Source organism: Balaenoptera acutorostrata, chromosome 12 (genome assembly GCF_949987535.1).
Source record: "Balaenoptera acutorostrata chromosome 12, mBalAcu1.1, whole genome shotgun sequence".
Lineage (NCBI taxonomy): Eukaryota > Metazoa > Chordata > Mammalia > Artiodactyla > Balaenopteridae > Balaenoptera > Balaenoptera acutorostrata.
In genome coordinates, this window is record NC_080075.1 from 89,871,184 (window position 1) to 89,896,276 (window position 25,093).

At 42.4% G+C, this 25,093-nt stretch overlaps 1 protein-coding gene across 1 annotated transcript; it reads right to left on the reverse strand.

The window, feature by feature from the left end:
* Nucleotides 1-2,593: 2,593 nt before the first annotated feature.
* On the reverse strand, nt 2,594-19,557 carry RSAD2 (radical S-adenosyl methionine domain containing 2). Its single transcript, XM_007195682.3, has 6 exons — nt 19,209-19,557; nt 14,964-15,125; nt 13,164-13,393; nt 10,507-10,656; nt 7,145-7,177; nt 2,594-5,449 (listed from the first exon to the last, which is right to left on the reverse strand). Exons 1-6 carry the CDS (start codon nt 19,555-19,557, stop codon nt 5,285-5,287), a joined length of 1,089 nt encoding a protein of 362 aa, XP_007195744.1. The 3' UTR covers nt 2,594-5,284.
* Between the last annotated feature and the right edge of the window lie 5,536 nt (nt 19,558-25,093).

A 25,093-nucleotide genomic window follows, 5' to 3' on the forward strand; every position in this document is an offset into this window, starting at 1 on the left:
TCATAATTTGCCCCAACTGTGCAAGTGCACAGTTACTTTTAGTCCTTATAGTTTCTTTTTATTCCATTGCTGTAGGAGACATTTGTCCAGGTGCAAGCATTTAGGTAAGGGGGTACCAGGTCCCAGGTCCCAGCCTATCTCAATGACATCAATACGGATGTCTTTTGCTACGCTACTGAGGGGACTTTGGGAAAGCCCCTAGGCCACCTCTGGCGGGGGGTGACTGCCAGGGCACCAACCATGTGATTAGGGGGCTAGAACTTTCAGTCCCACCCCCAGACCTCCAGAGGGGGAGTCCAATCACCAGTGGCTAATGATTTAACCAGTCATGCTACATAATGAATCCTCCATAAAAACCCAAAGGGATGGAGTTCAGAGAGCCTCCAGGTCGGTGAACATGTGGCGACTGGGAGAGACTTGTTCCCCTGGAGAGGGCCTGGAAGCTCCGGGCCCTTTCCCCATACCTGGCCCCCTGCGCCTCTTCCATCGGCTGTTCCTAAGCTATATCCCTTCACAGTAAACTGGTAATCTAATAAGTAAAATGTTTCTCTGAGTTCTGTGAGCTGGTCTAGCAAAGTAATCCAATCCTAGGAGGGGGTCCTTGGAACCTTCAATACAGCTGGCCAGTCAGAAGCACGGGTGACAACCTGCAGTTGTGATTGGCGTCTGCGTTGGGGGGAGGGGTGGTGAGGGGCAGTCTTGTGGGACAGAGTCCTTAGCCTGTAGAATCTGATGCTACCACCAGGTAGAGAGCGTCAGACTTGAGCTGAATTGTAGGACATCCAGTTGGTGTGGGAGAATTGCTTGGTGGTGTGGAAAAACTCACACATGGGAATTAGGAGCAGAATCAGACAAGGACGGGACTTCCCTGGCGGTCCAGTGGGTAAGACGCCACGCTCCCAATGCAGGGGGCCCGGGTTCGATCCCTGGTCAGAGAACTAGATTCTGCATGCACGCCTCAACTAAGAGTCCTCATGCCACAACTAAGAAGTCCGCATGCCGCAACTGAAAGATCCCATATGCCGCAAGGAAGATCCCAGAGTGCCACAGCTAAGACCCGGTGCAGCCTTTAAAAAAAGGAATCAGGCAAGGACAAGCCGAGATGGCCCCAAGTGAAAAAATAAATTACTGTTGGGCAGTTCCCCAGATCCTCCAGGAATGAGCTTGCACAGGGAAACTTTCTTTTCATTATTATATGTATATTTTCTAGATAAAGTGAATTCCCAGAGCACGAGTTGCATTCACATTCATAATCAAATATGTAAACAACTAAAAAACAAAATCCAGTGATTTTTTTTCAAATTAACTGTGGTTTTTAGAATACCATTGAATCTCTTCTCATCTTTTTGTGTGAATTGTTAAGAACTGGCTGTTCATATTAAAGTGTAAGAATGCTAATTGGCTTTAAAACCCTTCATAAGATATTAGTGGAAAATAAAATTAAGTAAGAGCTCAATTCTATTAAAACTATGCATTACTGGACATATGCATGAAATGAATTAGCAGTTGCCTCTGGGTGATAACAATTATGGGTAATTTTTATTTTCTTCATTTTGCTTTACTCTGTTTTTCCAATATTCTCCAAATGCATATTCTTTTTAGAATCATGGGGGAAAAATGTGGTTAAAGTCTTTCTGGTCTTTCAAACCCAGCTCAATGGCATCTGAGTTGAAATTGCTATGTGGGTTTTCTGTGTAATTTCCCAGCCTTTTCCCCTGACTGGTATGACGTGTGCCCGCAGTGGCTTGACACTGGGTTGTGTACCCCAGATGTGTCTGTCCGTGTCCCAGCCACGATGACAGAGGACCTTGGCTGCCCCTTGAGTCTCTTTCACTGTCTTCAAGCCCCTGGATTTGACCTCTGTCCTTGGGGCTGGAGCCCAGGGTCGGCATGTATCCAGAATGGGAAAAGGTAGTGAGGCCATATCCTTCCTGAAGAAGTGAGTACTTGTAACTGGAGATCAAGTGCAAGGACACGGCTGAGAAACGCCGCATGTCCGAGGAGGACCAGTCCACGTCTGGAGGATGTGAGGTGGGCATTGGAGCCAGGGATGTGGAACTCTTAGCTCCCAGAGCCAGGAAGCGGGTGGGAGGGAGAAACAGGCTGACAGGGGAAGCAGCGGCAGGGCCGGCCTGATGCATGTGAGGGGACTGAGTGGACCTCTCAGAACCGGGTGCTGGGGGGGGAGCTCTGCACCTCCTTGGACTCCGGGGTGCCAGACGCCTGTCCTTTGGACTGCTGACCAGGTCACACTCAGAATGGTGGTTCTACAACCACTCGTACCCTGGGCTGGTGCTATTCCTGCTGCCTGTCTGCAGGAATTCATTCCTTCAGAAGGGATCAAGTTTTGGACACTGGGCCCCCAAGAGGCTGGCTTTCATTTTAGAACACAGGGAGTTTTTTCCCCAGGGGCTCACCTCTGCTCTATCTTATTGTCGAGTGGGTTGGTTGAAATGTGCTTATTAATTATTGATAACCTTCTTGGTTTTTAAAATGTACTTGCCATTAGCGAGGGTGGTTTGTAGAAGCATGTAATTACTTTAAACACACACCAAGGAGAGACTTCATTACATTGACCCACTGAAAGTGAAGGTAATGTACAAAAAATACTTTAATGTATTATAACATCTTACAACAGACCAATAGTCAAGAGCATCATATGTGGAGAAAAAATATACATATTTACATATATTTCCCTAAAATTAAGATGTCCTAAATATACTCAAGAAAAAAACCTTAAAATCTTATTGCATGATTAGTCTTCAACTCATCGCAGTGAATGAGACAGTCCTTTCAACAGAAGAGCGGCCTACGGGATGAATTATTGCCTGATGGAGTCTCATGGAGAATTTGTCCGCCTGTTTTAGTACCATGATTCTCGCTACTGATCGAACAACTAGACTCCAAACTCCAGATTGTCATAGAATAGGAGCTGACATTTCAGATGATTCAGCCAAATGATCTCATTCATCTTCAAACCTAGAACAGGCAACTTTCATAGCATTTATCACTAAATAACAGAGATGGTTCATCCTTTCTAAACCAGTACGCTGTTACTAATGTCTGATCTTTCTAGGTTTCTTAAGACAAAATTCTATTCATAGTATTACAAGCTAAACTAAGCAATAATTGAAAGCACCACAAAATACTTGCCTTTAACACTTAAATTGAGATACCTCACTTCGATTACCTTTTATTTTCCTAATAAAAAGGAATTTGTCTCACAAAACTGATACACATATTTAAAAACTGAAGCTATAAAGCAAAATGTTATATAATCCAAACTTGAATTTTACTCTAATGATAAATGTCCTGACTTCTCCCACTTAAGAAAAATGAACATTTGAATATTTTAAACATGAAGGCTTTGAAAATTCTCTCAGTGCATAAGAAAGGGGGTTGTGGTGTAAAAACAGCTGGAAAGTGTGTTTAAAATAGCTTATTTGTTTTTCTCTTTTTCTGATTTTTGTTCATTTTTTATTTTATTTTTTGTTTTTTCTCTTTATATATATACATATATATATATTTTTGTTTGTTTGTTTGTTTTCTCAAGTGCAGTGTTTTGTTTTATATTTCCCTTTGGGGAAAGAGAAATTCAGTTTCCCTCAGCTCGAGAGAAATTCACTTCAAGTCAGAGGATTTGGGCTTCAGATTCAAATTTTGTTTCAGATTATAATGATTGAGCATCTACTGGATACCACAATGTCTTCTGTGCTTTCACATACATGCCCTTTGTGGAATAATGTAATGGTCAGCAAAGTAAACTCATGTTAAGTAAAAAACAAAAAACCTGTTTTATGGTTATCTGATTATATTAAGGTCGTCATGGCTTAGATACTATCAAGACCCATAGAGGAAAAATACTTTCTAATTCTTTTTTTTTTTCTTAAAAACATAAAATAAAATGGAAAATATATGACAACCATTCTATCGCAGAAGACACACAAACATATTTCAGTTGAATTACAGTGATTTAAAATTTGAAGTAGGAATATCTTTTCTGAGAAAAAAAAAAAATCACATAAACCAAACTTTCAAAATCACCAAGTCTTGAAAAAAGATTCTGAAGCGGAATTTCTTCATGGCTGCGTAACGGAATCAGGCAACATTTAAATGCCACCTAGTGGCCAATACTGGAACGGCAGCTGGATTACAAGAGTTCTTTGCTTGAGCAAAAAATTGTCCATGATTTTGCTTTTGTAAAACAATGATAGGAAATTATTATTTCCCAGGAAATGGGATACTGTCTAGGTTGCATGAACAAACTGCATGTGTTATTTCCAAGAGGAGAAGATTTTGTTCCTTGACCCAATTCAAGTGACATTTTCCCTCAAGCTCTTTCTTAGCCTAGCAAAGGAAGGCTCTGGATCTTATATTGACCTAGATTACATTCTTATTTCAAGTGATTCAGAGTTAAATGGGAAATATTATATTGTGCCACAGCTTCATTTACAGAAAATCCTGGTGCATCCTACACTCTTCGTCACACACTTTGCTCCACCTTTGCCTGATGCTTTTGCAGATGAGTTCATGCCAGTCCAGGAAAGTGTCACTTTTCAGGGACACGGGGACAACCAAGCAAACAAACTCATATGTTGTTGCTTGACAAACTCAGCAGATTCACACAGCAACCCAAGCCCTGACCCCATGTAAACTTCATCACTAAATTTAAAGCACACCTTGGTTTTGTTAAGAATCTTGGAAGAGAAAGGGGAGCTGCAGAGATCACTCACATTCCTGGAATAGTCAGCGTGGGTCAGGGCCATGCAGAGCCCCGGGGAGATGAGTTATCTCCTTCTAGGTACTTATCAAAGCCTGGTAAGATGGTCATTTCTTATTCTTTGAAACATGTATGGACTATTTCTAAACTTCTGGGTAAAAAGTCCAAGATTGCAGTGATATAAAGGCCGAAAAGGAAAGAGCCTCACCGCAAGCAGAAATAATCGGGGGAGATCATTTGTAATTTTTCCAGATGGGAAAATAACTATCAAATGAAAGGACTGGAAAAATAACTTCAAAATGGAAATATAGGAGTCACAGTAAATACTGCTCAAAAATTAAATCCATAATAAGCTAATTAACTAAAGTTAATGGTCTTGCATGTTCTAAGGATTTCAACTTTCCCAGTTATTTATCTGTCCAGTTACCACAGGCAATCAGATCCCACGTGCGACTGAAAATCGAATCTGGGGCCCCTGGCAGTGCCCACGGGAAGCAGGGCAGGCACGCGCTGAGTGCCAGGGCGGTCCCCACAGATGCGCTGAGGGTTGTTCAGTCTTCAGCTTTACCAGTCCAGCTTCAGGTCAGCCTTGCTCCATACGTATTTCCCTCCTCGCTTGAGAAACATCTTTTCATCAAAGCCGCTGAATTTTATAGCTTCTTCTACGCCAACATCCAGGATGGACGTGGAAGGATCCTTCCGTCCGTTTCTGCAGTTCACGAAGCGCATCTAGGAAATTCATGACAGAAATTGGGATACTTCCTGTAAAACTCAATTCGGGGGATCAACTCAAAATGACTTTTGATGTTCCAATCATTTCAACAAATGTTTGTGGGGAGCTGTGAACCAGATGCTTCACTGGGATCGTTGAACTCTGGGGACACCATCTCTGTACTCAACAAGCTCCCATCACCCACGTGAACACCTGAGACCAGGTAAGGGCATGATAAACAGAATTATATACATGTGCCTGTCCCTCCACTGGGGGGCGGGGTAATCAGGAAAGGCTTCCAAAAAATGTTGCCATCTAAGTTATGTTTTGAAATTGTAAGCTAGAGAGAACAATATCGGAAAAGCCCAGAAGCGTGAAACAGTACGGTGAGTTTGGGAAATTGCAGGTAGATGATATTGCTGGAGTGAGAACTGTGTGTGCAGAAATTTAAAAAAAAAAAGTGTAAATAGAAATAAAAGCTTCTTTTAAGAAAGGGAGATAGCATGGTAAGAAAGGTGCTACAGAGGCGGGCAGGTCCCACATCAAGAAGAGTAGCACATGCCCTGCTAAAGGTCTTGGTTTTTATCCTAAATTAAGCATCTTACAGACAGGAACCAGCTCTTCACACCTCTATGACCTACCATGGCACACAGCATTTTGTAGTAACGCTTGTTGAATCAAAATGTTCTTAGATTGCCAAAAGTAAATTTTGTTCCCACTCTATTTATTCCAACTGTACAGAAACCAGAGAGTTTGTGGAGGAACATTGGTCAAAATCCCCAGCCAGTCATGGTACTCCAAAAATAAATTCCGTTTGACTTTTCCTCTCTACCTTGAACCCATGAGCTGAACATTTGTGTTACCACCTTTCCCCCTCTGCTCCTTAAAGAAAGCACCTATTGACAACAAATGAATGACTGTGAATCATCACTGATCAACTTGAAAATAATAAAATATCAAAAGTCACAGTAAGCATTTCTCGAAACACCAAATTCAGTTTAAATATGGAAAAGCCATGGTTCTTGCTGGAGCTCATTTCTTAAAAACAGATCTTTGAATGGAATTATTTGTCCAGTGCTAGAAATATTGGCAAAAGTTTATGAACTGGGACAGAAAAAGAAAAGAAAAAGAGACAAGGAAAGGGAGAAGTGATCTGTTGTTCAGTTTGGAGAATGATGGAGTATCTCTTCCTTTGGAAGGCAGTGAGGTAGGAAGGTATTGGTGGCTTTTGGAGAGGAACTGTAATCTCTTCTCCCCAAAGCCAAGCACTATCTGTCAGAGGACAAGCTGGCAGCATCTGAGGTATTAAAGGCAATAACGTCAAGTGTGACATGTCCTTCCTGCAAAGATCCCTGGGCGCCCCTTGACCAGAGAACCCAGCTGAAGATGGAATAACAAAGGACTCTGCTTTGTGTGATGTCAGCTCCGTGCGACTTCCATGGATCCATAGCCACAGGGAAAAGGCCATCAAGTGCGGGTGTGTGCAAACACTGGGATCAGATTCAAGCCAATGCCTGCCCAACCCCTTAGCTCAGAGACGGACACAGTGAAGTGAGGGCTCTATAATATTAGTCAGTAACAATAAAAATATGAAATGCTGGCCAAAAAGACTGAATATGGGCTAAATGGTTATGCTGATTATAACTCAACCCTGACCTTGCTGCTTAATGAATTTTTAAGGGATCGTTTTATAATGCATTAGACATACTCACATATTCATCCAGAATAAGGTAGGAATCTCTCATCTGCAAAGCAGAAATTACATACCAATTTAGTTTCAAGCGTATTTTTCAGTATGTATGCTCAACTGTCTGTCTTACTGCATTTGTGCGTTTGTGCTTTTTTATTCCTGGAGGCCACATTTCTTAAATCTCTAGAGCGTCTTTAGATGCGTCCCTTACAAGGTGAGCCACCTGCCAGTGCCCCATCCCCACCTAACACACATCTCCGAGCCATCAGTTTGTGTCCATTCGGATTCCAGCAGATTCTAGCAGGCTGGCTTCTGCCCCATGCTGGAAGGGTCACATGCCACTCTGAAAGCTCCTCTGACAGGGAAACCCCCAGGCTAATTTCCCCATTTCCTCCAGCTCTGGGGAACCCTGTGCTTCATTGTTCAATATTCCCTGTGTCTGCCATGCCTCTGATGGACCCCCTTTTCAGTGAATAAAGCAGAATCCCTTTAATGCTATTACCTGGGAGCTTATCTGAGGATTGTAATATTACTTATGTTACTTGTAACTAGTTATGCCTTCTATAGGTATATAGAGAGTGTGCCTATGCTCTCATAGGAAGGTATACCCTCTCTACGTACCCCATATAGGTAGGAGTCTGCAAACATTTTTTTTTTTTTTTTAGATATCTTGTGGAATTTATTTGTTAATTTTTTTTAATCTTTTATTTATTTATTTATTTATTTATTTATTTTTTGCTGTGTTGGGTCTTCGTTTCTGTGCGAGGGCTTTCTCTAGCTGCGGCAAGCGGGGGCCACTCCTCATCGCGGTGCGCGGGCCTCTCACTGTCGTGGCCTCTCTTGTTGCGGAGCACAGGCTCCAGACGCGCAGGCTCAGTAGCTGTGGCTCACGGGCCCAGTTGCTCCGCGGCATGTGGGATCTTCCCAGACCAGGGCTCGAACCCGTGTCCCCTGCATTGGCAGGCAGACTCTCAACCGCTGCGCCACCAGGGAAGCCCAACATTTTTTTTTAAAAGGGCCAGAGAGTAAATATTTTCAGCGTCATAGACCACGCGGTCTCTGTGACAACTAAAAGCCACTGTGGACAATGCTTAGAGAGCAAGCGTGGCTGTGTTCCACTGAAACCTTCCACATCGACCTTGAAATTGCATTTCGTATACTTTTCCTGAGTCACAGGTGTCATTCTTGTTTTGATTTTTTTCCCAACCATTCTTGGCTTGCATTCTGGGTTTGTCCCACGGGCTGTAGTTTGCCAACTCCTGTGCGTGACCAGTTCGGGACCTTGTTCCTGAATGTCTGGAGGTGGGCCAGGCATCAGCACCACCTGGGAGCTGGTTAAAATGCCGAATCATGGGTGCACCTCAGACCCGCTTGCTGGTTTGCAAACTTGGGAGTTCCCTGGGTGAAACCTTACCCACGTCAGAGGTAAAGTGAGCTGACCCCACCTATGTCAGAGGCAGAGTTCACCGACCTCATCTACATAAGAGGCATGGTTCGCTGACCTCGCCTACATCAGAGGTAAAGTTAGCTGAGCTCACCTATGTCCGAGATATCGTTAACCGACCTCACCTCTGTCAGGTATAGATAGCTGACCTCACCTGAGTGAGAATCAGGGTTAGCTGACCTCACTTACATGACAGGCAGGGTTCGCTGACTTCACCAATGTCAGAGGTAAAGTGAGCTGACCTCACCAATGCAAGGGGACCACCATACAAAGCTTATCTTGGGTGGTCTGCAAGACGAGAAGACCTCAGCACCCTCTGCTAGTCTTGAAAGTTTATAGAGAAGCCTGAGCTGGGTTCAGTTACATGTACCATCCAGATGGTCTCACCGTGGGAGTGTCCGTCCTGAAGACAGGGGAGGGGTTAGGAGCCTTCAATTGCCCAAGTCCAGCTCTGGGTCAAATAGTGGTCACCTCCTCTCAATAACTTCCCCAACCCTGCTGACTCAAAATCTGCATTTTAGCAAGACCCTGCCTGGGGGGTTGTCTGTACAATGAAGTTTGAAATGAACTGACTAGTAAGCTTCTCAGGCTTTGGAGTTATCCAAACCCCAGTTTGTCCCTTGCTGGGCTCTAAGGGAGGTGAGTTAACCTTGCCTCTGACATGAGTGAGGTCAGCTAAGTTCACCTCTGACACAGATGATGTCAGTTAATATACCTCTGACATAGATGAGGTCAGTTAACTGTACCTCTGACACAGATGAGGTCAGCTAACCATGCCTCTCATGTAGGTGAGATCAGCTCACTTTACCTCTGACATGAGTGAGGTCAGCTAACCCTTTCTGTCATGTAGGTGAGGTCAGTTAACCTTATGACTCAGCCTCAGAGTTTCTAAAATGGGGGTAATATTTCTGGCTCATGAAGCCTCTGTGAAGTGCTCAAAAAGTAGTAATTTATGACATATTTTCTTTGATCTCACATTACCTATGTAATTAAAACAAATTTTAAAAAGTCAAACAAAATAGTATATAGATATGAGTATTCTCCTCTGTTCTCCATCTTCTTTTCAAAAGCTGCTCTGAACCCATTCAGGGGTTTTCTTATTTGTGCTCTGGTCAACATTACTCAGAAGTCTGAAGTATAAGGAATGACTCCTTGTTCTCAAATTTCTAGTATGATGTAAGCATATGAGGGAGAGATTTTGCTGCATATATATTCTTTGGTGGAAGATGGGGAAAGCTTTTGATTTTTAAATACTTTAAAAATAATAAAACTACCAATTTTAGAAAAATTTAAAGTCCAAACAGTTATCAAGGTAAACAAAAATGACTGATAATCCCATTATCCCAAGATGACCATGGGATGTGTACATACACACCTTTTTTGCCCATTAGGATTAAAGGTCAAATGAATTTTGCCTATAGTTCTTCATTTGTACCTAATATCATATCATGCAAATTTATCCTTGTTCCCTAATATTCTTTGAAATAGGTTCTATAGTCAGTATAACATTCCATAGCAGGGAACATGAGTTTACCTGTTCTCTGTATGTTGAATATCAGGCTACCTTCAATTTTTTACTCCTGTCCCTAACACGGCAGTAATGTAGCTTTGAATAAGTTCTTTTTTCCTTTAGCTTCTGAGAGCACACTGATTATTTACTCTGTCTCTGATCAAACACCTGGAAGCTCCAGACTGCAGACGTGCTTTGGCTGACACTGTTTAACCTACATGATACGTACATTTGGACTAACAGGATGGATCCAATTTTTCACACTGGAAACCTAAGGATCTAGTGAACCTTCCACCTCAGCCCTGAGACTCCTCCCATCTCCCCACGCAAACCCTCCAAAGCCACAGTGTGTGTGGCCCTTGGTGGAGACGCTTTCCTGTTTGGAGCTAAATGTGTAATGGGGAAGAAAACAACGTTTGCTTCATACAACCTTCTGATTAGATTCGGGCACCAGGCAGGGCACGTCTTTGTGGCGGTCCAAGAAGGCTTCAAACTCTTCATCACTAATCACGAACGGTCCTGCTTCTCTCAGAGCATCTTCTCCAGAATTCTCACCCTCGATTATGAGGCACTGGAAGACCTGAAACACAAGTGTGGTGTTGGCTTTGTGAAGAGCTTTCCATCTCTTTTGGCCCCAAATCTCATTTCTCCCTGAACCCCTCCTGGGCAAAGAAGACTCCTCCAACTAGGGAACATTCTAGAAAGACACTGCTCTGGGGAAATGAGAACATGCCCTGAAATTTAGGGATATGGTTCTAGAAGCCCAAACATTCCCAAAATATAAATTTTTAAAAACTGGTCTGGATTACATTTGATCCAATCTTATAACCTAATATTTTCAGACTACAAAATAATGGTTGCCTGCAAGCCCAGGGCCTCCCGCGGAGGAGGCCGTCTGGGGGACCAGGTTCTGACCCACGTGAGCGATTGCATAACAGTTGACACCTGATCCAGGTTTACATCAATTTGCATCCTGCAGACCTCAGTGATCTGATGCGAAAACTGTTTTTTAAGCGGACAGCAGCTAATCCTCTCACTCCAAAAAAAGTCGGAATTTTGAAAAGGCAATTCTGGAGTGAATCAGGCAAGTGGAAGCCAGAGTAGGAGTCGAAAGACTGGAGAAAAGAGATAGAGAAGAAGTGACAAGGAGCCATGAGCAAACCAAAGCTATAAGAAAAAAATATATATAATATGTATATATAATATATAAGTATAGTACATGAGTGCGGACTGGCAGGGGGCTCTAGAAGGGAAATCTAAGAGCTTGGAGCTTAGCCCTCCGGCTCTCCTCTGACGTCTCCACACAGTGGGTCATAGCCTGGGGTCCTCCCATCACCCCTGTTTCTGTAGCTGTTTTCAGTTCCTCCTGGACCTGGGAGAGTGGCTGATATTCCAGCTTACTTACATATGTAACCAAACATCAAGTTCAACATACAAATTAAAACTTTTTAGAGTAAGAAACATTTCTTGTTTCCCATAACCCACTTTCACATGTTACAGGATAACCTCAGGAAAATAATACATTAATCCCTTTCCCATCTCCACAACCCTTCTCTGAATGCTAACGTGGGATTAACAGCACTTCCCAGGCAGCTTTGATAGGAAAGGTTTTCTTGGTGTCTAGACAGGAATTCCTTCCCTAAGTCTTCTCTACCTGTGGAAATTCTGTCCCTCTGTCCGAGCAGGAGCCAAATACCTCCTCCTACACGAAGTCTTCCTGGCTCTTTGGCAGAAATAAACCTTGCCTGTTTCACCCTGCCACATCATCCCAGCACACATAGCTTTATATTACAAGAGTTTTCTTTAACTCTTTTACTTGCTAGAATTGAATTCTACATCTTTCTTTAGTTGCATTAGCCTGGGGTTCAGGCACAGACTTTGGATACCTGCATAGCAATCATCGGGGCAGCTTGTTAAGAATACATATTCACACAAACCCTCCTGCTAATCTGTTTCAGGATAGTGGGTATAGGATAAGGCCCAAGAAGCTGATTTGAAACAGTTCCCTGAGATCATTCTGAAGAACAGCCAGGGGCAGAAACCTTCAGTTTATAATTCTTTGTAAGCATCTGTGCATGGTGGGTGCTGTAAGTCATTTTGAACTGGCTTACGTGTATTTGAACCTTAGACTTTTTAGTAGCTGATAGTGGGGCTAAGTCCTAAAGCACACATCTGGGTGAATGAATCTTGGGAATGAATTTTGCTACCACTTGGGGATGGCCTTTCTCCCAATAGCTTCTAATAATTCTATAAAAAACGAACTAACAGAAAGAGAAAAACAAATACTGTATGCTAACACATATATATGGAATCTAAAAAAAAAATGGTTATGAAGAACCTAGGGGCAGGACAGGAATAAAGACGCAGACCTACTAGAGAATGGACTTGAGGATATGGGGAGGGGGAAGGGTAAGCTGGGACGAAGTGAGAGAGTGGCATGGACATATATACACTACCAAATGTAAAATAAATAGCTAGTGGGAAACAGCCGCATAGCACAGGGAGATCAGCTCGGTGCTTTGTGACCACCTAGAGGGGTGGGATAGGGAGGGTGGGAGGGAGACGCAAGAGAGAAGAGATATAGGAACATATGTATATGTATAACTGATTCACTTTGTTATAAAGCAGAAACTAACATACCATTGTAAAGCAATTATACTCCGATAAAGATGCTAAAAAAAAAAAAAAAAAGAAAAATGAACTAACAGAATTTATGAGGAACATATACCCATTTATAAATAAGCCAAGAGTTTTTAAGACAAATCAGTCTTATTATTTTAATAAACACATACGAGTTAGACTTCCTATGAACATATTCTTCAGAATATCTCCAAGCACTTCTCATATTCTTTTATATTTACTTTCACAATTTCCCAGAAGGAAATCAGTTATAAGGGGGAAATTGAGGCAAAGAGAATGTGAGTAGTTAACGTTTAGCAGAGCTGAAAGAAGGACCAAGGGCCTGCTTTCCCAACTGGCTCTCTGAGCCCATAGTTCTCTGTATCCCTATCATTTCTGGTTTTTCTGAAGCAAGTCTCTCCTGACCGTTCTCTTAATTACAAGCAGCAAAAGCGACACGGCGCATACCTTCCAGCGGATGGGGTTCAGGGCTTTAATCTGTTCCTTCATGTCCTCGTCCATGTTGAATCGATTGATGACGGAATTTATCTTGAAGGCCACTCTGTAATTCTTGCACCACGTCCTCAGTTTTTGGAGATTTTCCACGTGGTTCTTGTTTCCTTGACCACGGCCAATAAGGACATTGACCTGCTCGTCGAAGCTGTCGCAGGAGATGGCGAGGATGTCCAAATATTCCCCTGAGGGAAAACCATCACCATTAGGCTTTTCCATCCAAGGATGCAGACACAGGCCTTTAAGCCAGAGATGGAGAATTGGAGCCTTATGGACCACATAGGTAGACATAAACGTTTTGTTTGTTCCTCCAGACATCTAAAAATATTTCAAACTGTTTTCAAATATTTCTGGGGGGGTAGATTTAACATAGAATGTAGATTTACGATGTATCTTTAATAATTTGAGCATATGGCGACATTAACCTTGAACTCCCATATAGGACAAAGATCAACGGACGTTCATAATTGTCTGTCCACGTGTCCACTATTAATAGTCCTTACACTTTCTTTTTGTCTCCCTACCACTAATGATCCTTTTTCTCACGCACTTCCAAATTCACTAACTTGCACCACCTCTCCCATACAACGTTTGAGCTTTTGACCCAAAGGTGCAGCAATCCTTCTGGTCCCTACTCTTTACACCATACTGACAGCATGTGGAGCCCATCCTGGAGGGAGCGAGCTGCCCTGGGGACACAGACAGCAAACCCAACCAGTTCTTCTCTGGTCACACAGCTCCCTAACCCTGTCTTATGTCTCTGAATCTGGTTCCCAAAGCTTAGTTTTGAACTTCTGACCCCCTCTTTCACTGAGTGACTCCCTTCACGGTCATTTTGATGTTGACTCATTGCCCTGTGGTCTTCTTGTTAACCTTCCTCAGGTGGGCTGTTCTACCCACATCCACACCCTGTAGATGCACATCCATTTCTTCATCACCTTGGAAGGAGGATTTCATCAGAGATCTCCTGTGAATGTCCTCAACAGATCGCAAATGCAACTACCCTTCGGATGATTTCAAGGCTCAAACAACTTACACAAAGCAAAGCACGGAACATTTTACTCTAAGAGTTCAGTTAGAACTGTCGCCCAAAATGATAGCAGTAATAATAGCTAACATTTTTCAAGTGCCTCCTAAATTCTAGGTACTGCTCTCTGAATATTAACATCTATGTAAAACTTAGCTTCCCAGTCTTAGGACCAGGGATTTGTAACCCTGGGTTGTATAGTGGAATCCCTTGGAGCACCCCAAGTTGGCCTGTCCACATACCACGAGGCTCTGATATAATTAGTCTGGAGTCCAGTCCCAGTACAGATATTTTATAAATTTCCTCAGTAGCCAAATATGCAGCCAAAGGTGAGAACGACTGTTTTAGTCTAATCCCTTAATTTGTACACGAGACTACTAAAATAGAGTTATTTCCGAAAATACTTTAAAAATTAAACACGAATAGCAAACAACAAGGTCAGGGCTTGCAAAACTGTACACTGTGTTAATTTTCCCCACTAGCGGCTCAGCTAAAACTAGCTGCACTGATAATGTACGGAAGAGTTCTGGGGCTAGTCTGTTCTGTAATCTGCCTTGCCATACTGGTTTACTTAGAGCTCTACCAGCTTGAAAAGAGATTAGAACAAGCCCACTTGTTTCTTCCTCCCTTTGGAGCCCCAGCAGGCCTGGCCAAAAGCCTGGGAGGGAAGGAAATACAGCAACAGACAACGACAGAGGCAGCAGTCACGTGCCAGGCGAGGCTCTCACCGTAGTTCTGGAACCACCTCTCCCGGATCAGGCTCCCGTTGCTTACTACGCTCACGCTGGGCAGTTGCAGCTCCCGTTTGCAGAACTTCACCAGCTGGCCAAGGTATTCGCCCCGGTCATGGATGAATGGCTCTCCGCCGGAGAAGTTGATCTTTTCCATACCTGGGACAGACAGAGAGCATGGCTTTTCCTTCTATTTTTCCACTTCACCAACATCCATTATTATTTTAATGGCAAAAGTAGTATTTTCTCAATGTAATGGAATGAGATGAGAGAAAACTGGAGCTAGGACGTGCGCCCAAGCTCCAAAGCCTTTGATCTTTCTGAGTGTGCAGGTCGCCCTCCATCCTAGCTTTCCCAGGACAGTCCCGGTTTATGGAGGACCACATCTCATCAGTTAGTTTTTTCTAGCACCCTCTTTTACTCTCAGATGTTTCTACAATGGGGCAGTGGTAAATTATAGCACCTCACTGTTTATAAGCTAACAGGCTAGGAGGTGGCTTGTATGATGAGCATTATTATCCAATAAAAATACGATTCCCTAAAAGTGTGGTTAAATAGGGGCAGATAACTAGAGAAAGTGAAACAGTGTATTGGCCTGTGGTGTAGCCCGTGATGAGTTTGAGGAGCAGGTTAGAGGGGATGAAAGAATGAGAAAACTGAAGGAACAGGATGTAAAGATGTTGTTAAGAGCTTAGACGAGGAGCAATTAATTCACAATGGTGCCAACATTCAAGCCATCCTGTCACAGCACAGATCAATAGCTGATGCCCATAACGGTTGAGTTCTATTCAGTCTGCTCTGTTTAAAAGCCAAAGAAGTGGGCTTCCCTGGTGACGCAGTGGTTAACAATCTACCTGCCAGTTCAGGGGACATGGGTCCGAGCCCTGGTCTGGGAAGATCCCACATGCCGCGGAGCAACTGAACCCATGCGCCACAACTACTGAGCCTGCGCGTCTGGAGCCTGTGCTCCGCAACAAGAGAAGCCGCGATAGTGAGAGGCCCGCACACCGCGATGAAGAGCAGCCCCCCTCGCTGCAACTAGAGAAAGCCCGCGCGCAGCAACGAAGACCCAACTCAGTCAAAAAAAAAAAAGCCAAAGAAGTAAATAATACATTTTAGAAGCATCTTCAGCCAGAGCAGTAATTTTAATTTTAAATGTAATGTACATTATTGTTTAAATTTAAAAATAAATTTAAAATTTTAATAGTCACCAAAATAGATTTTCCTCTCTTTGCCAGAAATTTTACTTATAGGACACATCACCCATACTATACCTTAACCATTTTAACTAACTTTGGTTTTATTTACTTAAAACTGAGAGGTCATGATATAAAAGTATTAATTATAACTGTAATAGTTTATACTCTATTAAAAAACATATGAGCATTTGTTTATTTGTGCCTTGTAACAACTTTTTAAGGTTGATATATGAGTTATCATTATTGTCTCTATTTTAAAGAATATTAAACTGATATTCAGAAAGTTAAATGTCTTGACACATTGTTTAAGTGCTGGAGCAGGAATTCAAACCCTGGCCTTGTGAATCAAGAGTCTAAGTTCGTTCCATAACCCCAGAGCTCTCTTCATTTGTTCATTCATGCACTAATTCATCCATTCAAAAACATTCATTAGATTCCTATTACCTTCTAGATATTTTGTTAGGCAGAAAGATAAGCAGAATGCTAGGTTTCAACCTTGGAACTCAAACTCTTTGGGGACCCAGATATTCAAAACAAAACAACAAAACAAAACACAAGAGCACAATTTTAAATATGCTACAATAGGCACTTAGGTTGCTTCCATACCTTGGCAATGTAAATAATGCTGCTATGAACATTGGGGTGCATGCATCTCTTTAAATTAGTGTTTTTACTTCTTTCTGATATATATCCAGAAGTGGAATTGTTGGGTCATATGGTAATTCTATTTTTAGTTTTTTAAAGAACCTCCATACTGTTCTCCACAGTGTCTGTACCAATTTACATTCCCACCAACAGTGTACGAGGGTTCCCTTGTCTCCACACCTTCTCCAGCATTTGTTATTTGTGGTCTTTTTGATGATGGCCATTCTGACTGGTGTGAAGTGATACCTCATTGTGGTTTTGATTTGCATTTCCCGGATGATTAGCGATGTTGAGCATCTTTCCAAGTGCCCGTTGGCCATCTGCATTTCCTCTTTGGAAAATTTCTATTCAGTCCTTCTGCCCATTTTTTAACTGGGTTGTTTGTTTTTTGATGTTCAGTTGTCTCAGCTGTTTATGTATGTTGGCTATTAACCCTCTATCGGTCATATCATTTGCAAATATCTTCTCCCACTCAATAGGTTGTCTTTTCATTTTGCCAATGGTTTCCTTTGCTGTGCAAAAGCTTTTACATTTTTAAAAAAGTGTCCATCAACAGATGAATGGATAAAGAAGATGTGGTATATATACACAAAGGAATACTACTCAGCCATAAAAAAGAATGAAATTTTGCCATTTGCAGCAACATGGATGGACTTGGAGGGCATTAGACTAAGTGAAATAAGTCAGACAAATATTGTATAATATCATTTATGTGTGGAATCTAAAATAATACAACAAACTAGTGAATAAAACAAAAAAGAATCAAACTCACAGATATAGAGAACAAACTAGTGGTTACCAGTGGGGAGAGGGAAGGGGGGAGGGGCAAGATAGGGCTAGGGAGAAAAAGGGTTATAATTAGGATTATATGAAATCATGTGTGTGAAACTTTTGAAAACTGCAAAGCATTATAGGATTTAAAGAATCTTTCATTCAATTAAAAAAATAAAGTAAATAAAACATGGTATAATATATGCATTTGTAACAAATGCCATGGGATCACAAAGGAAGGCGAGAGGGCATTCGTTCTGCATGACGAGGACCAGGAATAATTCTAAGGAGCTTTGAAAGTTCACCAACAGAGACTGAGGTGACAGGCATTCCAGGAAGAGAGAACAGTGCAATCACAGGCTCCATGATGCAGGTGTTGGGGGAGAACTGTGTCACCTGATGTGTCCACAGCTTGGGGCCCTCCAGGAAGTGGGGTGAAGGATGGGAACACTGAGCTTGAAGCCTGTGCTGACAAGTTCGGGCTTGGAAGCCATGCAAGAGAGCTAAGTGCGGGAGTTAGCCATCAAAATATATATTTTAGTAAGATAATGCGCTTTCAGAGGGGACCCAGCGACAATGAGATGAATTGCAGCAGTCCTGGTGAGAAATAATGAGACCCTGAACCAGACCCCACTGGGAACGGCAAGGTGGGTCAGGCATTGGGTGAGCTGTGGATGACTGGACAGGTGTATGGAAAGCAAAATAAGTCAGATCCAATAAAGTGCAAGCCTACGATCTCACCGCATCAAGCACAAAATCCGGCAAAACTAGTGTGTGTGTTAGAATAAGAGCTAGTGGTTGTCCTGGGCGGGAAGGGCAGGGGCTGAAGGGAGCATGCGCTTTGGGTGCCCTGCTGTTTTCTGTCTAGATTTGTGCGCTGTTTACCTGGGTGTGTGCAGGTCTGTGCAAATGCATGTTACACGTCTGTAAAAAAGGTAAGCAAGTTGAGAAAAAAGTTGGCCATGTAGCTGAAGTTGCTCTAGGGAAGACAGGAGGACAAGGAGAGAAGGAGGACAGATCTGGAGCGGAAGATGTCACCTTAGAACTGGACAGGCTGGGGTCTCTCTGAGATGCCTTCGAGTTACTGACGTGGTGACACTGAGTGAGAAAGTCTCCAGGGCAAAGTCATTGCCTTATTGGAGTTGTAAATAGTTTCTCTAAAGTTTCATAGTAAGAACACGTAAATAATCCAAAATAAAAGATTCAACTATTGGGTTTCTTAAGTCAAAGTGTTTGTATTTGTTTGCAACCTTCCTCATTAACTGTTTCTGAGAAACCCCGAGTGCTTAGGACAGAGCGCAGCACGACCTTCCTGACCTGCCTCGTTCCGCGGGCTGGGCGGACAGGGACTCGGCAGGTGCAGGCCCGGCTCGCTTAGCAGCGGCAGGAGGCTGGGTTTGCTCCACTTACCCCCAGGCCAGCCGACTCTGCGGGTTGGGAAGGCCTAGACACCCATCCTCAAATTCACCTCCACATCCTCTGGCGGGAGGGCATCCCCCAGAACCGCTAAGGTGGGAACCGCTAAGGCTCTGGGGGAACCGTCCAGCCCATGCGCGCTGCCGGCCCCCTCCTCTCAGCCGGCCACGTGCCAGCTGAGCCCCTGACCTCGTCCTGGGTCCGGACTCACCCGCTTCCTTCAGCAGCAGCAAGCCTCTCTTGGCCTCCGCCAGCGGCAGCACGAAGGACGTTTTGGCCGTGTGGAAGCAGAAGCCACACTTGTAATTGCACTGGCGGGTGAAGTGATAGTTAACGCTGGTGGGGGTGATGGGCAGATCGCGGTCCTCTTCGTCTTCCCTGCTGGTCTCCCTCGGTTTTCTCCTGCCCCGCTGCTGCTGGCTCTTCTTGCCCCCTGCCAGCCAGAATGCTGCCCTGAGCCGGGGCAACAGGGCCCGCAGGCTGCTCCACAGGGAGCCCAGGGGCTGCAGGAAGGCGCTCAGCAGCTTGAGAGTAAATGACACAGGTACCAGCATCCACATGGTGGCCAGGTGCCCTGAGGCAGCCCTGCAGCTGCAGCCTCACTTTATATGCGCCCGGCAACCTGTCACACGGGGAGGAGGGACACGCCTTCCTTGACTAACTCTCAGCTGAGCACAAGTTTCGATTTCTCTTTTCGTGAAAATGAAAGTTGGAACAGGGCCAAGACTGAAGGCTCAGAACTAGGGCTGACATCTGCTTTCCTCTGCCCCGCTGCTTCCCCTCTGTCTATAAATAATAGGGGTATACATAATAGCCTCCTAACTGGATACAGATGGAGAAGATATTGATCTCTAATCTCTGTCTCGATCTAGCAGATAGCAGTAGAACTAGAGAGAGACGTAGCCACCTCTGTAGCTGTTGTATTGCTCGTGCGTGACATAAGATGTAGAAGCTTCTACTCCAGCAGCCTTCACCCGGGGGCACTCAGCAAGAGTTTGTTAGGAGAGCCAGATAGCGAAAAGAATGAATGACCCTTGTAGGATGAGACCCTACTCCGTGAACCTCAGCATCCCCTTTCAGATCACAGCCAAAACGCATGGGCACGTAATGACACTGATGCCTGGATCTTTCTTTAGTAATTTACCTTAATGTATGCATTTTTACATGTTAAAATTTAGACATTATATTTCCCTGCATGTCTATGCATTTCTATACCATTTTTATAGACGATAGGAAAATCAGATGCTTTTCTAAGATGCTTCCTTTTTTAAAAAATTGAAGTCTAGTTGATTTACAACGTGGTGTTAGTTTTAGGTGTCCGCAAAGTGATTCACTTATACATATCTATCTGCTCTTTTTCAGATTCTTTTCCATTATAGGTTATTACAAGATATTGAATATAGTTCCCTGTGCTATACAGTAGATCCTTGTTGATTGTCTATTTTACATATAGTAGTGTGTATTTGTTAATCCCAAACTCCAATCTATCCCTCCCTGCCTTTCCCCCTTTGAAAGCCATAAGTTTTTTCTTCTATGTCTGTGAGTCTATTTCTGTTTTGTAAACAAGTTCATTTGTATCATATTTTAGATTATACATATAAGTGATATCATATGATATTTATCTTTGTCTGACTTATTTCACTTAGTATGATAATATATAGGTCCATCCATGTTGCTGCAAATGGCATTATTTCATTCTTTTTTATGGCTGAGTAGTATTCCATTGTATGTATATACCACATCTTTTTTGTGTGTGTCTTAGAAATTCATTTATTTATTTTATTTTTTATTTATTTTTTAAAAATTTTATGAGAGTATAGTTGCTTTACAATGTTGTGCTAGTTTCTACTGTACAGCCAGGTGAATCAGCTATATGTATACATATAGCCCCTCTGTTTTGGATTTCCTTTCCATTTAGGTCATCACAGAGCACTGAGTAGAGTTCCCTGTGCTGTACAGTAGGTTCTCATTAGTTATCTATTTTATACATAGTATCAGTAGTGTATATATGTCAATCCCAATCTCTCAGTTCATCCCAACCCCCTCCTTTTTCCATTCATCTGTTGATGGACATTTAGGTTGCTTCCATGTCTTGGCTCTTGTAAATAGTGCTGCTGTGAACATTGGGGTGCATGTGTCTTTCTGAATTAGGGTTTTCTCCGGATATATGCCCAGGAGTGGAATTGCTAGATCATATGGTCATATGCTAGATCATATCTATTTTTAGTTTTTTGAGGAACCTCCATACTGTTTTCCATAGTGGCTACACCATCCAGTGTTTCTTTATGCAAGTACAAGTAAGTACGAATATATATAAAGTTTACACAACGTTCAGTATATAATATACACGTTCTATACTCTAGTTTTCTTAAGGAACCTCCATACTGTTCTCCATAGTAGCTGTAACAATTTACATTCCCACCAACAGTGCAGGAGGGTTCCCTTTTCTTCACACCCTCTCCAGCACTTATTATTTGTAGACTTGATGATGGCCATTCTGACTGGTGTGAGGTGGTACCTCACTGTAGCTTTGATCTGCATTTCTCTAATAACCAAGATTCTTCTTAGTTGGCAAGAATTACTGTGGTTTTTTATTTATCTGTTCTCACAGTTTTGCTAGAAAGTGTTGAACTTTATACTGAAATTTTCTTTCCTGTAGCCCTCTTTAATGGGAATTGGGTTTGATCTTGAGTGTGTGGTTTTATGTTTTCATGAGACTTGGAGGAAGTTGGGATAGTCCTAGTGGTTAAGTTTATGAAACCACAAGCCTAGCTTGTCACTTACTAGCTAGGTGACTAAGTCACTTTATTTCTCTGGACCTTCAGTTCCCATCTGTAAGACCAGGTATCTCAAGGGATATTTGTGAAGGGTGAAAATTCTAATTTATGTGAATCACTTAAAACAGTGCCTGGAAAATCATTCAGTTAGGGTCAGCTTTTGTTATTCTACTCGTGTTACATTTTGAACAGAAACAAAGATGACTTTCATTTCACTGAGAAGGAAACTGAAAGCAAATTCAGCACAATAGCCAGTGTATGCTTAATGATTACCAAGCCTGCAATTACAAATATGATCCAAGTTCTTGAAATCTTAGTCAAAAGTATTTTAAAACCTTACCATGGCCTGGCTCAATTAAGAAATACTTTTTTTTTTTTTTTTCTAGATCACATGTGTATGAAGAAATGAAAACCAAATCAGTTTCCATTTCAAATCAAATATCAAATTTGATTATGACAAATATGTCATAAAGGGTAACCACACAGACTTTCGAAGCCAAACATTTTAAGGTTTGAATCTTAGTTCAGCCTGTATTGTTTAATTCGGGGTAACTTTCTTTACCTGTCTGATTTTGCTAACACACCTGGGAAATATGGGTTTTAATGTCTATTTCACCCAGGGCATTTTAAGGATTAAATGGCATGAAGTTTATTAAGCACTGAAAGTAGAGCTCGACGTAATCAATTAGAAATATCTAGCACGTATATAACATTATGTACCAGGCGCTGGGCTATATTTTGCAGGCACTAACTTATTTTACAGCTGGGGAAACTTATGTCACACAGGGAGTGAGGATTTGAACCGGGACTTAAACACTTGCAATACTGCTCAATAATTGATAATTACTATTACATTATTTTATCATTACTTCTGAAGTCTGTTCTATCCAGGCCAGTTTCTTTTATATTCATTCATTTGTTTATTCATTCACTTATTCACTCATTCATTCAGGGATTCTTTCTTTCCCTCCTTTCTTCTTTTCCTCAACAATGGTTTATTGAGAAGCTCCTATGTATCAGATAAAATATTAATAAATATGAATAAAATATAAATAAAATAAATAAGTCCAAGTCCCTTCTGGCAAAGAGCTCACAAAAGTCAACGTCACTTTGATATCCTTTGAACATATGCTTATTCACTCAAAACCTGTCTTTCTCCACGCATCCAAGAGTAAGGCTCAAGAGAAGTAGTCTTTCTTATTCAAAGTCATGGCTGACAAAGTCCAGGGAGGGATTTCTTCTCCCAACTGCTCAAGATGGGTGTGGGCTGGAGGGAGGTCAAGTCAGCCCCTTCTTACTCTCTACTTCTCGGGAGTCAGCCATCTCTAAAGACATCTAAATGCAGCCAGGTAACAGCCAAACGTCACTACCATTTTTCATTAGCCAGGGACTTTTTTCTTTAAAGACTTGTACATCCCCAGGGTACTCCCTGCTCCCTGATGTGGACCATCCTGCAGCAACATCAAACAGTGGCTGCCACACATTAGCAGATTGTAGAATCGGTTCAGTTACTTGCAATCTTCATATTATTGCTTTGGTAAGTCTTTTCCTGAAGCATCTTGTGCATAAAGAAAAGTGCACAATTCATACACATACAGCAGAACAAATTTTGGACCGAATGAGCACACATGTGTAACAATCATCTTGATCAAGAAATAGAACTTTGCTCAGACCTTCACGTGTCCAGTACCTTCCCCCAGGCCCTAAACCCTACCTCTGCCCCAAAGATAACCATGTCCTGTTTTCTAAAACCATCCTCTAGGTTTGCCTGCTTTTGAAGTTCCTGTGGATGTAATCACACCTTAGGTACTGTTTTCTGTAAAGCTTCTTTCACTCAATGTTATATTTGTAGATTTATCCATTTTGTAGTGTCTACCAGTACTTTGTTCATTTTCACAGCCATCTAGGATTTTATTGTTGGAATATACCACAATCCATTTAATCTTTCAATTATAATGAGCATTTGGACTATTTTGCTATTACGCTATGAATTTTCTTGTACATGTCTTTTGGTCAACGTAAGTATGCATCTGTGTTGGGTATACACCCAGCAACGGGATCACTGGTTCATAAAAAATATACATATATATTCCCCTTTAGTACATAACGCCATAGAGTTTTCCAGAGTGCTGGCCCAATTTACACGCCAACCAGAATAATATAAGTGTTGCTCCAATTGCTCCACATCTTTCTTCTCACTTGGTATTGTCAACATAAGATGTTTGTTTTGTCTGGTTTAACTTTAGCCATCTCAGTGGGTGTGGAGTGGTGTCTTGTGGTTTTACTTTCCAGTTTCCTGATGACTAATGACGTTAAGCATCTTTTTTATATATTTATTAGCTATTTGGATATTCTCTTTTGTGATGTGCCTATGCAAATCCCTTGCCCCTTTTTGTATTGGATTTTCTGCATTTTTATGATTGATGTGTAGGAATTCATTGTATAGATGTACTTTCTTAGTTATATGTTTTGCAAATACCTTCTTTAACTCTTTGTCTTTCCTGTTCACTCATTTACTGGTTGTCATTTAATTCATCCAATGAGTGCCATTTCACTAATTTACAGAGTTGTAATTGTGTGTGTGAGTGTGTGTATTTAAATAAATACAATGGAATATCAAAGCACTTCAAAATAAGGGTTCCTTGAACTTTTAATTTAATTTCCGTGTGTGTGTGTGTGTGTGTGTGTGTGTATTGGGTTGTGTTTTAGGAGTCTTAAGACCACCCACATGTTTGCTAATTGGCTATAAGGACTCCTGGGACAGGAACAGGTCACACTCATGGTGGGCTTTATTCCAGGGAAGAGATGCAGAGCAAGGATAACAGGAAAAAGATGAACATCAGAGGAGTCTGGAGAGACGGGCACAGCTGCTGAGTCCTTCACCATCTGGGTTGCATAGATAGACGTGCTTTCTTTCTAGCAGCACTCCCACCCCGGGTGCAGGCGGGAGAGAGCTGGTCAGGGAAGCCCGCTTGGGTCTCAGGTCTGCCATCACGTGGTGGGCTGGACACGTAGGCACATCCTGCTGTGACCAGTCTTGGTCACCTGATCTCAGGACCCCATCTGTGAATGAGGTGCCCATCACCAATCTTGATGTTTGTGCGAAGCAACCCTGACAAGTTGCTGCGGCGTGTCCATTGTTCCCGGGGCAAACACAGAACCATCAATGACTGACATAAAGAAGCTTTTGAGGGCCTATTTCTAGGATTTGGCCACGATGAATCATGGTTGCAGGCTCCCCAGGAGAGATGCCAGGAGTAAGCATCTGCACCTGCTGTGTTAACTCTCTTCTCACAGGGAGCTGTATAAACTATATTTC